The 16,761-nt window shown below is 54.3% G+C and overlaps 1 protein-coding gene across 1 annotated transcript in view; it reads right to left on the bottom strand.

The window, feature by feature from the left end:
- Positions 1-1,193: 1,193 nt before the first annotated feature.
- The window catches only part of Nfatc2 (nuclear factor of activated T cells 2), a 114,014-nt gene continuing 98,446 nt past the window's right edge, over positions 1,194-16,761 (bottom strand). The window contains exons 10-11 of the mRNA XM_023720768.1: positions 7,567-7,654; positions 1,194-2,601 (exon numbers count right to left, since the gene is read on the bottom strand). Of these exons, the coding sequence (XP_023576536.1) occupies positions 7,611-7,654 (44 nt within the window). The 3' untranslated portion in view covers positions 1,194-2,601; positions 7,567-7,610. The remainder of the gene's footprint in view (positions 2,602-7,566; positions 7,655-16,761) is intronic.

Raw genomic sequence — 16,761 nt, 5'->3', positions numbered from 1 at the left:
TAATTTGGATTGCATATATATATTATCAAGCAGCAGTATTTTTATACAATAAAGGAAGACTCGCAAACTTTGGAAGGAGACGACATTCAGCAACATGGCAGACCCATCGGCGCTACGGATTACCATGGATGTAGCAGTACAAGCCTTCACTCAACCGGGACTCCTTGGACACATCATAACACGCGTGTCCTTCCATGTAGACTTTACCTTTCTGCTTTTGAGGATCTGCCCTCCTCTTCCCATACTGAAAATATTCCATCATCAGTGACTTGGTAAGCTTTCCTCCTGGCATTTGTAACTGATACAACTTCCTCAATAGCCGCTCACTTCCCATACATTCTCCTGCCCACCTACATCTCAAAACTAGTGCTTTTTTTCTTTCCTTTGCTATTTGGTATAGTTTCATGAAAGTGCTTCCTATACTGTCTAGCTAAGATGTTGTAGAAAAAGGGGTTTATTGTAAATTACACACACACATGCACACGCGCGTGCGCACACACGTATAAGAATTGGAGCTACCAGGAAGCCCTTTTTTTGCTAACATGGTTAAAAGACTGATGCAAAAATGCACTAAGTCTCTTTTTACCCCTTGGATAATGAAGCTGAGCTACTCTGCTACTATAGCAGGAAGGCACTTGGGTAAAACATTCAGGTAACCAAGGAAAGGTCCAATTCCCTCATGTGCAAAATCAGCTCCTAGCCAGGTCAGGCGAGCCGGGTCGCTCACCATGCCTGCGTCGTTCTTCCTCGCTGTAGTCAGGACTGCTAGAGCGAGCAGTCTCAAGGCGGTCAGGCTGCGTGTGGGAGGGACTCCCATTGTTTATGAGGAAGCATTTAGCAGCATGACAGCTCTGTGTGTTTAGAAGGAAACTCTGCTCAACTCTGCTTGGGGTGGGAGGGGAGAAGGACCCCTGCCATTAGGGGACACAACTGCAGCAACCAGCGGAGAACACGCCTCTGCGAGGCTAGATCTGGGCACTTGGCCTTCTGTTGGGGGCACCAAGCAGACCTGGCCCAGCTCTCAGCAAGGATTACCTCTGAGTGGCCTTGACCCCACAGGACTCTGAAAACCCACTTTGGGACTGTGACTTCTTTCCTAGGCTTTCTGCTTGGCAGGCTGCACTGAGCAACCGCCCGCAGCACACCCTTGTGGAAAGGAGCGAGACGATCTGCACCTTGCTGCTCCGGGGGGCATAACAATGGCTGGAAGCGAATGTTAGTTTGCCCTGAAGTCTGCACTGAGTGCAAGCAAACCCAGTGCTTCGAGAGAACTCTCTACCCGCAAACGCACAGGGTCTGTGTGTCTGCAGCAACTAACCAGAGGAGCCTGGGCAAGCCTGGGAGGGGATGGACCGCACACAGCAGGCAGCTGGTCTGAGCAGACCGCACTCTGGCTAAGGTCACACTCACACAGAGCGGCTCCCGGCTGGACACGGAGACTGATACAGACCGGGCCCCGGAGCCAGGGTGCTAAGGCCCAGGGGAGCTTTAAAGGGTTCAAGTAAAATTAAGGAGCTCTGGGGAATACCTGTGCTTCCCTGTTTCTCTTGGAGTTTAGGCATGAGAGAATTCAGCTCTTTTCCTCCATCTTGGTGGGAACACACTTACAAAAGCACTTAGATTTTAACAAAAATCCCTGCACTTTCTGTTTTTGCATTAGTCCTCTGGCTGCTGCTGCTCAACGTTCAGCATGCAGCCTAAGACTCTCTAACTCATGTTACATTGCTCTGGCTGCAAGGAAGACAGGAAGGAAGAACCGGGCAGAGGTGGTCACACGCTGCGGCTGGGCCAGCCCAGTCCTGACGTTCATTAGTGCGGGCTGCAGGGGTCAGAGAAGCAGGCCAAGAGGGCTCCATCCCCAGCCTTCATGGCCTGCAGTCTGAAGCAGAGAAGAAAAGCAACCATGTACACATGTCATAAGTTAACACTGAGAAGTTTTAACAGATGATTTTGTCTGTGCAAGGGCATTTTGTTTTGGAAGGAGAAAATTCCAAACTAAAGCTTTTGCTGTGGCCCAGCCAGGCGTGGACAAGGTGATCTCTAAGGACGATGGTCCATTTCTGTCTCAAGCATGAAGGCCTTGGGTTTCTTGTGAGGAAGCTGAATTTCAGGGCTACATTCTTTTGATTGCCTTGAAAGCCCCTCTTTTAGAAGGAAGAGGAGCCACTTCTGTGACTGGAGCAGCAAGCGCAGGGCAGGCTCCACCCCGGCACCCACAGCTCAGGCCCCCAAGCCGCGTCACTCGGGTCACAGGTGGGCTGCAGCGCCCTGTTGCACCCGGAATGTGGCGCTGGTCAGCAGGCACTTGGTGTGTGGGTGCGTCCCCTTCAGACCAACCAGGATGTTCTTGGGGCTGAACATCCAGCAGGAGGGAGCGCTCCTGTGTCTACAGAGAGGCGGAGAGAGCTGCTCCTTCTGGCCGGCTCCACGCCCAGACATTGTTCCCAGTGCGGCCTCTGGCGGGGAGACGGACAGCAGAGCACAGAAGGCGAGCGGTTGGAGGCTCCAGGGCCAGGACAGAAGGCGTCGGACGCGGGGGTGGCTTCTACGTCTGAGTTGGGGCAGGAGGTCCTGAAAATTCCTTCCTGATAATTTCATTAACTAGAAAAGAAGAAAGAGAGGGGTGAGAAGGTACCCTAAACACGTACCAGATTAGCTTTATAGAACTTCAAACCGTTTCTTGTGACTATACATTTGGCATTTTTGAACCAAAACACATTCCTTTTAGGGTTTGTTTTGGTTTGGTTTTTTTGAAATCTTCGTGGCAGACCTGGATGTGGGCCACGGGGCATGCTTTAAGTAACTCCCTGCTGTCTTTCAGCTAACACGCTTAGACCTCTGTCTACCAAACCCCCCGTGCTCACCACATCCGAACACACCTGGTAAGTGAGCCAATCTAAGGAAAAAATGGGGACCCCTTATGAAGACAGGAGTAGAGAATTCCCCAGTCAAAACTCACCAGCAATTTAAGCATCAATTTTATTTGTTGCAGCACAACTAGGGATTATTTTCTAGCTGGTGAAAGGGTCTTGCTGCGAGTCTTCAGAACTCGTCCTCCAAGGGATGCTGGGTCATCCTCAGCCAGTAAGCAGGTGGGGTCTTAATGGGAATCACAGGTGCACCAATGGCCCCGACATCAAGTCAGGGGCTCCCCTCTGGCCACTTCTCTGAGGTCCTGGTTTCTGGGGTCAGGTAGGGAGGTCCTGGGATAGCGCCTCCTTCCTGAAGGTTCTTCAGTCTCCCCAGAACCAAGCTGCCCTCACAGCAGGGCCATGTCACTGGTGGGAGGGGGAGAGAACTGAGCCCCCTGAGGGGTCCCCTCAAAGCTTGGCCATTCTCCTTCCCTGGTTCTGGCACAGCCTTCCTCCTGCCTCATAATCTCACCTGAGCATTTTCCTCAGAGAAGGATGGGAAATGGGCAGAAAGAGCAGGGCTGTCAGGGAGCTGGTCCCTTGGGTCACCCTGCCTGGTTGGGTCTGTGTCCCCCCCAGAGATAACAGAGGTGGGAAAGACACAAAGTGTTAAAGAGCTAGATTAGTGGACTGGGCTCTCAGCTCTCCCTAACTGGCTCTGTGACTTTACCTGTCTGTGCCTCAGTGGTTCCATCAGGGAAGTGGGACTCAGAACAGTGCCTGCCTCCTAGGGCTGTTAGAAGCCAAGCAGAAAGGGCACCACGGTGCCCAGCCACCTGCCACATACTCAGGGCTGTCCATGGTGGCATCCTGAGGCGAACAGGTCCTTGCACCAAAAGGCTCCATTTTGTTCCAGAAGGTTGGGTATGACTCCCTATCCCTCGGGTGCATGCTGAAGGCCCATGCAGGGTAAGGGCGAGAGCTCGGCTTCTTGTCCAGACAGCGGGGGTCAGAATCTCCCCTTGGTTGTGTCCCTGCTTGAGACCCCTGCTTTTGTGATGTTAACTGTTGTGTGTCCCAGTGTTCCCACCTGAAAGCTGTGTCTAAAAATAGCTGCCCGCTAGAGCTGTGGGAGCTGGGAGAGACAACGTAAGTAAAGAAATGGTCACAGGGCCAGAAGCTGTGTAGGACAGAGTGGCACCTAAGGCCCCTGGCTGAGCATGTGAGCCTGGGAATGGCCAGTGCTGCTGGGTGGGGGTCGGGGGAATGCTCTACTAACCGGACCCGAGCTCAGTCCACCGGCCCACAGCACTTCCCGGCCACATTCTGTGCACCTGGCCCAGGGGCTCTAACCATGATCATGGATGAAGAAGGCCAGGCCTGCCTGTGACCTGCCCGCAAGCTGCTGACTGCTGACCCCTGCAGAGGCAGTGAAAGGCCGATGCCAGGGAAGGAGAGAGGCAGTGAAAGCCTGTTGCCAGGGAAGGAGCTGGGTAGCTCCACGCACAGCTTTCAAAGCCCGGATTTGGAAGGCCTTCCTGTTTTCTCAACCTCGGAAACCAGAGGAGTCGATTCTTAATGGAAATGTTCCATAGCTTCAGCTTTCTAAAAATAGCTGGTGGCAGAGTTGCAGGACCTTGGCCCTCCAAATGGGGTCGCTTTTCCTCTCAGCTGGGCAGCGGGGCATTGTCCCACCCTTTAGATGAGACCCAGTGTGGGCTGAAAGCTACCTTCAGGCAGATGTGAACAGTCTCTTCTGAAAAATGAAACAAATGCTTTGCATTTAGACCTCTTTACTGCTGGGGTGCGGGTGGCTCTGAGCTTTAGACCCCCTAAAACCTCTCTGGGTAGGAACCTTTTCATTGTAAAACCCTAGTTTGCTCCCCTAACTGTAGGAGGGAAAGTTCTAGAACCAATATGCCAGCTGGGGGTGGTGGCTGGAGAGCTGCATCAGGCTGAAAATGTGGGATCTCAGTTCTGAGCGGGGCTTCGCCCCAACCACTTCAGTCAGAGTTGACCACCTGCCTATAGGAGGTCCTGCTGCGGGGAGCCGAGGTGGAGGGGACACCTTGCAGCCACCTGAATCCATTCCAGTGTCCCCCATGACGCTTCACCTTAGGGGAAGGATGGGGGCCCCCCTTACTCAGCCTCCACCTCCTCTCTGCAGTCTCTCCCTCCACAGCTCCTCTCTGTGCTTATGCCCTCAGAGGCAGAGCTGGGGCCCTGGGGCCTGACCCTGTCCCCTCTGTGGGTGCACATGCTGTCACCCTCCGCCTGCTCCGACATCCTTCTGCCCGACTTGTGCCACCCGAACCGCTGCGCTCTGCTCCCCTGGGTAGGATTGTACCTTCCCACGTCACTCATGCCTGCCCCACCACAGCAGGGAGGCTCGGGCCCAGGCTACCACAGCCTGCACGCACACGGGCTCTGCTCCCCCTCCGCAATTTCTATGCTGTGTGGGCTGGTAATGCCCTGCTGTGTCCTGGACCTGGGAACAGAGCCTAGCTGAGCTGAAGGCATTTCAGGGCCCACTCCTCTGAGAATGTTATTCACTATCTGGTGCCCTTCAGCCCTGCCCCTGGTCCAGATCTAGCTTCCCTTCCCGTCCTGTCCTCACACCGCTCTGCCTGCTCTGTGGGCACTGCGGCCTCTTCACTACTCCACTGTGCCACTGTAACACAAAAGCAGTTGGGCAAAACGGCACAGGTGTGCTCCAGTAAAGCTTTGGCAAACCATCCTCAGGACCAGATTTGGCCCAAGCCTGCCTAGCACCCATGGCAAACTGAAGTATGGATCTGTCTGTAGCTACTTTTCGAAGGTAGCAATGTGGGAGCCCTGGCGTCAGGGAGTCCCGTCATGATGCTGGATCAAGGCAGTGATAGATTTCTAAGAGCTGGATGTCTGCCTGGGAGATTGTTGATTGCTCTGAGGGCCCAGCCTGACTTCCTTCTCCTCCATGAGCACAGAGTACTCAAGTTCTGGCCTGCAGAAGAACAGCTGCCCAGGGCTGCAACTGGAAGACCACACCAATCTACTTCGCATGCGGGACACGTTTTCTCTTCCAGGCCTCCGCATGGTAGCTACAGGGGACCAGACCAGGAGAGTGCCCAGCCCCAAAGGTCACAGAAGAAAATGCTCCTCCAGCTGGGACAGGAATGGGAATTGGAGAGGCAGGAGGGGTTCAACCTAAACTGCACGCCTCTGCCTGAAGCACCTTGCTGAATTCAGTCCAACGGGGACCACACCGGAGTCAGAATGAAAGGATATTTGACAGCACCTAAGACAGCCTCTAGAATCTGCCTTTGTCCAAGGAGAATCTACTCTAAAGGCCAAGAGTGAGCCCCAGCTGCCTTGCAAGAGAAGTTAGCCTTGGAACCTCCTGGGACTCCTGCTTACGAGTGAAAAGACAGTAGCTGAGGACACCGCTCTCTTGGACTCTGCTCTTGCTTGCTGTAAGACTTTCCAGTCTTTGATGTTCTCTGCACCCTTGCAGAGGGCTCTGGGCCCTGGGGAGCCCTGACGAATGTTCCAGAAAGAGCCTAGCCCAACCTGAGTCTACAGGCTCAATGAAAAGAACAAAAGTCCCTTGCTAGGCCTGTAGCCCACAGCCTTGGGATTCAAAGAGTTGGGGTCAAGCTACAGGGCTATGCCAGCCCGCCCAGGCCCCGGGGGCTACCTGCCATCAACGCAGACAGCCCCCTCACATTCTGACCATCCAGGCCCTCAGGAGCAGGCACAACTCACTGTGCGGCACCTGCTTTCTGACAGTCCCTATGGAGAGTGCTGGAGTCACCAGCCTACCCCTGTGAGGTCATTCCAGGATTGGGGCACTTGGGGACACCTCAGTAAGCCCTGTCGTCTAGGACACGTGGCTCTCTCCACTGGGGGCCATTAGTGTCATTCCCCCAGGATTTCTAGACCTGTGTGCCACAGCACACATGAACCACCATTACAACCCTGGCTGGCCAAGTGCCCACCGTGTCTCCAACACTGTGAGCGAGGTTGCGTGGTTCTGGTTAAAACCCTGGCAAGACTAAGTGACAGCCCTGGCACGTACGTAGCAAGGCACAGAGAGGTATGGTGACTTCCTCGGGTCCTGCGTGGACTCCGTCCTCAGATCACCCTGCCTCGAGTTTGCACCACACGCTCAGGTTGGTCTTAGTGAGCAGACTCTGCCCAGGCCCTGTGGCCCAAGCTCACGCAGGAGGGTCTCACGGTGGAGGCCAGGTGAGGCCCGCTGGGCAGCTGGGAAAACCACATCTCTGGTTTTCAGATTTTAAATCCAGAACTGAAGCAGCAGCAGAGTAAGGCTAAGGCACATGATAAAGCTCCCAGGAGAGGTTGAAACTGAATAGTGGGAATTCGCTCAGCACTTCCTGCAGAGCTCCCTAGGGAGACTGCCACTCTGCCCCCGGTCCCCATGCAGACCCCCACCCCATGGACGGAGCGGGGCACACACTGCATGCGAGTCCTGGAGGAGGGAGCCCCTGGCAGCGCATGCAGACCCCCAGGGCCGCACCCCACCCCCACCCCAGCCTCACAGACAGAACGTGGGCGCTGGCAAGGACCAGCCCACAAGAGCAGGAATGTTGTCATGGTGATGGCTGGAGGGCAAGGCGAGGCGGCCTTTAAGTTACAAAGTTTTCTTAATTAAAAAACCCTCGAGGAAACACACGGCTGGAAAACCAAAGGAGAAGCAGAAGATATCAATTACCTTTAACTTTGATTTCTTGGATCAAAGATCACAGTCATTCTGTTTCATAATATGTTTTGTATCCAGCTAAGGTGTGTGTCTATCAGTTCTGAAAAAGATGTGCAAAACCATTTTTGAGAAGAAAATCACCTTTGATTCTCTATCACGCTTCCACCTCCACTCACAGCAGTAACATCGACTTCACGGGTTTCTCCCACTCGGAGCCCAGCAGGAAACATAACCCATTGGCTTTCACTGAAGCCCGAGTTTGGCATCACCTCAGCATCTGTACCAGAATTAATGGAACCACCAGGGCAATAATCACTGAGCTAAGGGTCTCTGTACAAAGAACTTGGTGGGATCAGGGGATCATGGATGTCTTTAAAGCCAAAGGCCTCCGACCTGGAGTTTCACATGATGGCCATTTGAAGAGAAAAATTTAAAAAAAAAATTCAAAAACTGGCTTCCACTAGAATCAGAATTCCATGCACGACCTCCTCAAAACAAAAAAGTTACACTCTCTCTGCCTCTGCTCAGCCAGGGCCATGGAGGCAGCTGAGAAGAACAAGCCCTGGGCTGTTAGGTTAGAACCTTTCTTCCATGCTTTCTCTTTCATGTTAAATGACAGGAAAGCACCCAGTTATACCAGGCTCTAACATCCAAAAATTTGTCTCCCCCAGCCCCTTTGAAGGGCTACACCGCCGGCCAGAGTCCACTCTGAGTGCTCCACATTCAGTTTCTTGCAGGGAGTGAGAAAGAATAACGGGATCAGGACACATGAACACCCTTTCCGGGAGGCTGGAAGCACCCCGAAATCTCATCTCTGAGATCACAAGCGTGTTTAGAAACTCTGCAGGCACAGGCCTGAACTTCCACTGGACAGCGCTGTTTTCAGGCCAGAGAGCCACCCCAACTCCCTGCCACCTCAGCCTGGACCATGCCTCTAGGCCCTCCTGAAACAATGCCCATGCTGAGGTTCCAGCTGTGTCTGGCTACTGCAGTGCTGTGTTCTCTCTGTTACTCCCTGGCTTTGTCCACATCCAGGAGCAGAAGGCTAATTCTCCGAGGGCCTTGAAACACTACTTGCATCTTGATAGCTTTGTTCCTAATTTTGCCAACACCAGAAACCCTGAACTTCAGGTTTAGAAGTCAGGACACCCACTGACTCTCAAACTCCACATGGCCCAAGCCAATTTCTAGCTAGACCCTCATTACAACTTCGCCCTCCCTCCTTCCAAAAGTAAAGTCCCCTGGCTCCCCTGATAGAAAACATACATTCCCCCACCCCCACCCCAGGCTCAGGTCAAGCGTGGTGTGTGCCCTGGCTTGCTTGCCAACCTCATCCCACCCTCTCCCTCCAATACCCACAGACTAATGGCTTCCTCTGCTGCTGCTGGCCTCAGGCTCCCTGCTCACTCTGTGCCCCAGCAGGGTGGTCCTGCAGGAACTACCAGAACGTGTCCCCCTCCCCCATCTTCCATGAATTGTTACTCCTGGAAAAATAGCTCATCCAGAGTCACCTGTCTGGGCGGCCCTTCTTAGAAAGGTGTCACGTGCGGGTCTCACCCTGGCAGGAGCAATTCCATTTTAGGGAGCATCCTAGAGACTATGCACCTGGCAGGAGCAAGGGTTCCACCTCTGAGCCCAAGAGGGTAAGGCCCTGGCTCCACCTCAGAGTGCAGCTTCCTGCAGTGGGGTTGTGCAGAGTGCTGAGACTGCTTCCTGTCACGCCACAGGGCTTCACTCCATTTCCCCTTGGAGGTGGACAGAGGGGTGGCAACGAGAGGTGTGTCTGGTCTAAACTCCAACTCGGGCCTTGGACTCCTGCACACAGTCCTCGCCGCACAGCTGTCTGTGCTGCCTGATTGCAGCCTCTCTGCCAGCTCTGAGGCGCTGGGGGCTCGGGGCAGGGCACCCCCCAGGTCTAGGTACCAAAGCAGGAGAATATGTAGGAGCCCCAGCGTGGGGCCCCACGGGATGCAGCCCTAAGCCAGGGTATCCTAAATGTGAAAGAGGCACAGAATGCCCTGGGAGCTCTGATGCTGTGGACTGACATCAAAAGCCTCTGGGGCGAGAACACTCTGGAGCGGCTGAGTCTCACAGCCTCTCACCTCAGCCCATTTCCTTGTCCACAAAGTGGGGCTGACAGCGTTGTGCTAGAAGATGGCCAGGTGGGTACACTGGCTCCTGCTTATTAACCTGCCACAGGGTCCCCTAACAAGGAAGGATGGGGGAGAGAAGGGGAAGCAGACCAGGAGTGACCTAAGGCAGACTGCCCCAGGAAGCAGGAGTCTACGGTTCCCTGCAAGGTTACACAGGGAATAAGGGCTGCTGATTTCCAGAGTGTAGGTCAGTTGCCAGGAAAATGCAGATGGACGCAGGGGAAAAGTGTTTGGAGTTAATAAAAGCTCCTTAGGTGCAGCCTACAAATCCAACCAGAGACCCCCTACAGCTCCCTCACAAAGCTGCAGTTTGTAACCTACAAGGATGCTGCCTTGCTTGGCCCCAATGTGTGGAGCGTCCTACCGGTGCTGTGGATGAGCGGATCAGCTCGGATGCAGCTCGGATGCAGCTCGGAAGGGCCCTGCCGACTTCCTAAGGAATGAGGAACTTCCTAATGAACTGTGAATACAGGGAGGTCAACACACTGAGGAACCTGGCATTGAAACCAGACAGCTCACTTCCCAGGTGTCCAGAGTCACAGGCACGCGCACACACCGCACAAGATGGCCCCAGATGGGGCCATCTGTGTGCATCTATCTTGTGGAGCCGATGGCAACTGGAGATGGGACCGAGGCACGTTCAGCCTCAGGTCTATAGTGCAACACAGCGTCCCTTCTGGCCGCTGGAGCGGAGCACCTGTTGCCGCCTGCTCCATCCCCCACTTCCTGGTGACAGCACATGATTTAAATAATGAAGAGACACCCAGTGAGTGCGCTCCCAGGAGGGCCCCGACCCTGTGTCCTCAGGCCTGAGCTGAGAGGGCCCCTCCTCCCAGGTTCCGTTCCCCAGCTCAGCAGAACGTCCTCCAACACCAGCAGCTCGGCCGCCCCGCTCCCTAGCGACCACGTGGCTTCTCAAGTAGCAACCGCAGGCAGGAAAGCACTCAAGACCAACAATGCTTGCTTCCTTCTCCTCCTGCCACTCGCCACAGCCCGGCCCCAACCTCTGTGAGGAGCACTGGCCACAAAGCAAGCACTGAAAAACAACCTGCTACCTTCAAGCAAAGGCCAAAGCGGAGTACTTGCTACATGGAGCTGAGATGCAGGAAAGAGCTAGCAATCCAAACCCACCAGGCAGCCTGCAACCACAGACAGGGTGATGACATAAGCCTAATCGGGAAGCCTTTCTTCTCTATGGGCTTGGAGGACTTAACCAAAACCCGTCTTTAGGGTCTCACTATGCAGCTCAGACTCATAGTGATCCTCCTGTTTTCAGCCTCCTCAGTTCTGGGATTACAGGCGTGCGCCACCACACCCAGGCTCTTGTCTTAAGATTTTTATCTTTTCATTTGAGAGGAATGGAAGGCCAACCAAGGGAGACCAGGCAGACCTCCAGATGGACCAGCAGGGGGCAGCCTGGAGCAATAAGAAAGGTTACAGCCCAGTCCTCACCTGGAGGAGGCCCAAGGCTCCCTGCCCTGCCAGCTGACCTCTCCCTCCGACTCCAGTTCCCTGGACAGTTACCCATTCTCCCAGCCCTGTCTCACCCTCCCAAACACCCACCTTCTGGATTTTTGTGTGCTCCTCCGACACAGGACACCCACACACCTCTCCCAAGCAGGTGTCAGGTCCTCCCCACCCCGACTGTTAAGTCTTGAGTTTCCCACAAAACACTCAGACACATCTGCCTCCCTTATTCCTTCCAGATTCACAAGCCAGAGAGAGGCCACAAGTTCCCCGGAGGGAAACTATAGGGTCCAGGTGGGCTCAAGAGTCTGGCCTCAGCCTCCTGAGATAGCACGCACAGCCTGGCCTTGGGTCTTAGCACTCCCAATGCAAACGCTGCCCAGAGCAATTGGCAAGGAGTATGCGACACTGTCGCAGGATCTAGCCTTGATGTCTGATTTGTTTCAGAGATCAAGCCTTTCGCTGCCAGTCTTTTCTGTGGATTGCAATGTACATAACCCCTGTCCCCAAAACCCACCTTGAAGCCCTCACACCCCATGCAACAGTATTTGAAGACGGGACCCTCGGGAGACAGTGAGTGCTCGACAGGGTCACGCTGGTGTGCTATGATGTGACGGGCACCCTTGCCACCACCCCAGGAGACAGTCTCTCCATCTCATGTGAGGACACACTGAAAAGGTGGTCACCTACAAGCTGGAAAGAGTCCTCTGCAGTCTGTGCAAGCCAGCACCCGGATCTCAGACTTCCCGCCTCCAGGACTGAGAGAAGGTATGTGTCCGTGACTGAGCTGTCCCCAGATGCTTTGTCATGCAGCCGACGCTGACCATTACAGGTGGCCTCAGCCCACCGTAAGCACTTTGATCAAAGTCTGTTCTACTCTAATGTTCGAATACCCCAGTCCCCGTTCACATGCTGTTCACAGTAACATCAAGGTCAGGTGATCTGGGCAGCATCGCAGCGCTGCTCCAGGCCTCCCTCTCTGCCTGGCCTTCCTCTGCATCTGCAGGCTCCTCTCACCCTGCCCAGCCCCGTGTGTCACTGGTGGGTCCTGACAGATGTCGTCCCTTTGTGCTCCTCGGCCTCCCCATCCCAAGACGCGGCCCTATGCCTGGGAGAGGCAGCTGTCTCTAAGGGTTGGGGCTGTCAAGCAGAGAGGCCAGGGGCTCACACCCTAGGGCTGGCGCCACGGGAGACACTGTGACAGCTGTGGCACGGCCTTTTGCAGGACTGCCCTGTGCTCCCTTGGTGAAAAGGAGGTACTGGTCTGGCTTCGAGGGTTCCGACCAACAAAGCTAAGTGTCCCTACAGCCCAGGATGCAGCACTTTGTGTGACACCCCTTAAGGGAGTGGGGGCCAACCTTCTAAGTCCTTGAGCCTCAGCGTGCACATCTGCAATGTAAAAATGTCTGGATTTGGCCAACCCAAAGAAGGCAGCAAGCAGCACTCACAGCTGTGCCCCTTCTCAGCAGCCCTGGCTCAGCTGGTCAGGGGTTCAGCCCAGTGTGGGCTCTGGGTTAACCCAAATGACAGCACCCTGGGGTTGTCACCTTGGAACCTCCCTGTGCCTCTTCAGCCTGGAGGAGACGCATTCTGGCCTCCTGCCAGGGGGCCCCGCCCACCCCCTGCACAGCATACCCGCTGCCTGGGCCTGCCACACATGCGACAGCTCCTGAGTCACCAGCTGCCTGCAGACCAGAGACTCCGGAAGTCAGCGAGGGCAGCAGAGTTGCACAGCGCCAGCCTCCCGGGCGGCTTACGAGCAAGGCCTCACAGCTTACGAGAAAGATGCCTCACTTCGCCTCATCCCAAACATCCCCAGCTCTCAGGATGAGTAGGCATGGCAGTTCTGAGAGTCCAGGTTCGAGTAAGAGGCAAAGGTGCTAGAGGGGGGAGAGGAATGGAGAGTGAGCTGTGGGCAGGGAGGAGGGGCAGAGCAGCAGCAGCCAGGAGGTGCCCAGCTGCTTTGAGCTAACTCCAGGGAAACACACTGCTCCTACCACGGCCAAGAAAGAGGAGACAGCTCCTTGGTCCCCTTGTCTCCCAAGCCCACCTTGCACCTCTGGACCTCAGGAAACCTTTTTAAACACTGGGCTCAACTCCACAGAGAAACCCAGAGTGGTGGCAGAGGGCAGGAGGGTTTAGCCAGAAGTTTCCCAACCCGGTGTGGCTTCTGTCCCCAGGAGCTGGTTCAGAGTCCTAGAGGGAAGGTGCTTGACCACACTGACGGGAGCTCAGGAGCTCTGGACAGGACTTGGAGCCTCTGTGTTCATGTGCCACCCCAGCAGGGAACAATAAGCAGCTGTTGGGTGAAGGAATGATTAAGGACAAAGATGAACACGTGAATGAATAAATGATAGCTTCTACGTGTTGGCAGCGCAGTATGGACCTCTGTGTACGGAAGGTGGATGCAGTGGTGTCTAGCTCTGTAGAGGCGGCTACTCAAGGAACTGGGTATTAGTGCACTGCGGTGAAAACAGGACAGGGCCGCTGGGCCTTTGGTCACTCTGCATCTCTGCCTGGCGCACCATGTCCCGGCATCCCTCTCTGACTGGTACGTCCTGGCCCTGTGGTTTCCTAAGGCTCACCCCCAGGGTACTCGTTCAGGGGGCGCTAACCCATGCCCAGCGGGGTTACGCTGTTGCCTTCTACTCATTCCACCTTATAGGAGAAATGGCTTCTCCACTCGTGGTCATCTCCCTCCTGAGCCCCTTTCACAGGACCACCGGGACACAGCAAGAAGCTGTCTCCTCGTGGGAAGCAAGCTTTGGGGTAGCATGTCCTTAGGCAGTGTGGAGATGAGAGGTCAGCCTTCCACGGGCACCTCCAGGTTCCCAACCCCACAGCTGCCACGTTCCAAAGGGGAGGGGAGAGATGGCTACCAGTAGGTTCCAGTTCCTGTGACAGGGGTCTGTGAGTGGGGTAGTCATCTTGATTTCTACGATGAGAGAAAGCCTTAATTGTGCTTTTTAAAAGCCCTACAAACATTTAATACTGGAAGTGTCCATCTCCCCCCAGTTGTGCTAGATTTAAACAAGCTAAAGTTGACCTAAAATTCAGCGCAATCCCCTGCAGCCTGACAGCTGGCTCAGCTGTGTGCAGAAAAGCGGAAGATGGGAAACAACAGAACACATCTTAACAACCAGCAAGCTGGCGCTGGAACCACCCAGAGGCAGCATTCTGACAGCTCTCGTAATGAGGATGACGGCCCTGCACTGCCGTTAACAGACGCAATTTTGAAAACAGAGTATAATTAGCTGGGCAGAAAAACTGACCTACAGAATCAGGCTGAGAGCCCAGGAAGAGCCCCACGCAGACACGGGAAAAACATTTTCAGCACCGAGGGATCGCGGGGAGAGGACGAATGTCTCCCCAGGTGGCTTGGGGCAGCCAGCTGGGCCTGCAGAGAACCGTGCTGTCGGGACCTTACCTCATCTGGACACAAAATCAACTCCAGTGAATCACACACAGACAGGTGTCAGGGAAGATGGTGTGTTTGGAAGGCAGGGCAGGAAATCTCTACGAATGACAAGGGGCGGAGAGAAGCTCAGCTTCTGATCAGCAGGTCTTGGCTCTGGGGATCTGCATTTCTAACAAGCTCCGCATGACACTGACACCACCAGTTCAAATGACACAGTTTGAGAAATATCAATCACCACACTCCAGAAGCTCACACCTTTCAGAACATAAATTTGGCCACATTAAAATCACCTGGCCGGGCCGGCCTGATAGCTTAGCGGACCAAATCGCCTGCTTCGGCAGAGTACAGCAGCAGGGGTTCAATCCCCAGCGAGCGGTGCCAGCCCCGCCCCCGAGGCCATGGTGGCGCACACCTGTAATCCCAGCACTTGGGAGGCTGTAAACAGGAGAATCACTAGGACTCTGATCTAGTAGTGAGACCCTGTAGACCTCAGACTGAATACAGAAAAAAAAAATCTGGTCATTAAAAAACACTTTCTCACGTACCCATTAAGAAAATAGAATCAAAATGTGCAAAAGTATCAAATATGCCAACATAGCACAATTAAATAAGTAGGTGTCGTTTACGGGAGTACAAACTGGTACAACCACTTCCCAGGAAGACAAGTTCGTATTGTCTGCCACGGCAGCAGACGCATCCGCCCTGTAGCCCAGAGATGGGCGGCAGGCCTCGCCCTGCAGAAACCCATGTGCGAGTGTGCACGTGTGTGTGTGTGTGTGTGTGTATGTGCCAGCAGGCAGGGAAGGCAGGTTCCAGAAAGAACCCCAATGTGCGGAAGCCCAAATGCCAAGCCACGTGCTGAATATGGAAGTGGAGCTCTGACCACTTGCTCTTGTGGCCCCAGGTAGCAAGCTGAATAAAAAAAAAAAAAAAAAGCACAGGGCAAGGATGGATGAAAGAGACGGAAGTCACACAGTTACTGTCTGGGCCCTCCCTGGAGTTAAAAAAAAAAAAAAAAAAAAAACCCTTACAGGCATTTATGAGGCAGTTATAATTTTGAACACTGAACTAGACGGCTATTAAATAATTCTTCAGTGTTAGGAGGGGATCATAGTAGGGAGAGGTTTTCTTAAAAGTCATCTTTTAGAGAAACACCGCTGAAAGGTTTGCAGGCATCATTTTTCAAACTGACAAACGAGCTCAAAGGTCACAGCTGCCCTATTTTTGTTCAAACTTGGTACATGGTCGGGGGTCAGTACATAATATGCTGGAATGGATGGAGGCAGGGAGGGCGGGGCAAAGGGGGGAAGGAATGAACCAGGAAGGAAGGCTTAGAAAAGAAAAGGAGGAGAGATGGAAGGGGAAGGTCCACAGGAGGCCTTCAGGCCTACCACACAAGGCCTGTTACGTGGCGCCCCACAAGTGGCTTGTCTGGCGCACTTGGGGGAGAGGAATGCAGCTGTCTGCTAAGTCTTTTCTCTCTATGGAATTTCTCGCCACCCAAATACCCTTCTTTGTGGTACTTTCTCCTCTCCTTCCCCACTAGACTCTGAGATCCAGGGGCAGCACCTCCCCTCACTTGTGAGGCACCTGTCAGCTCACAAGGCCGGCGGTGGGGGCTGGTAATGCTGGCACCAGCAGGGGCAGCTGGCTCTCACTGAGCAGCGCTGTGCTCCGTGCCAGGCCCCGAGACATCTACACATAGCAACATGTTTACACATCACAGAAACCCACGAGGCAGGTGTATTATCACCTAGGCTCTGAGGGGACATGACAGACACAGGGACAGGTGACCAAGCTGTGACGAGAACCCAACCTATGACTTCAGGACCTGCCTTGCCAATCTGGGCTCATTCGGTGAGGGACACAAGCGTTTTGCCTAAGGCTCAAGGGCTCTGCATTCACTACCCAGGTTGGCCCAGGGAAGACATCAGCCAACTAATTTCTCCTGCCCAGCCAGCTCTGGGGCCGGGAGTACACACACATGCGCACGCACACGCACGCACACGCACACACACACACACACACACACACGCATGCACCCAACTGCACCTGGCCACCCCATGATCCCCAGTGCCAGCACTAAGCCAGTGCGGTCTTGTTTTCTGCCGGGCACACACAGGCACTCGGCAACTGTGCTGGCAGGAACTGAGTTCAAAAATGGGGCAC

This window comes from Octodon degus, unplaced genomic scaffold (assembly GCF_000260255.1).
Source record: "Octodon degus isolate 3935 unplaced genomic scaffold, OctDeg1.0 scaffold00077, whole genome shotgun sequence".
NCBI classification, from domain to species: domain Eukaryota; kingdom Metazoa; phylum Chordata; class Mammalia; order Rodentia; family Octodontidae; genus Octodon; species Octodon degus.
The sequence above is the reverse complement of the archived record's forward strand: the minus strand, read 5'-3'. Positions and strand labels throughout refer to the sequence as shown.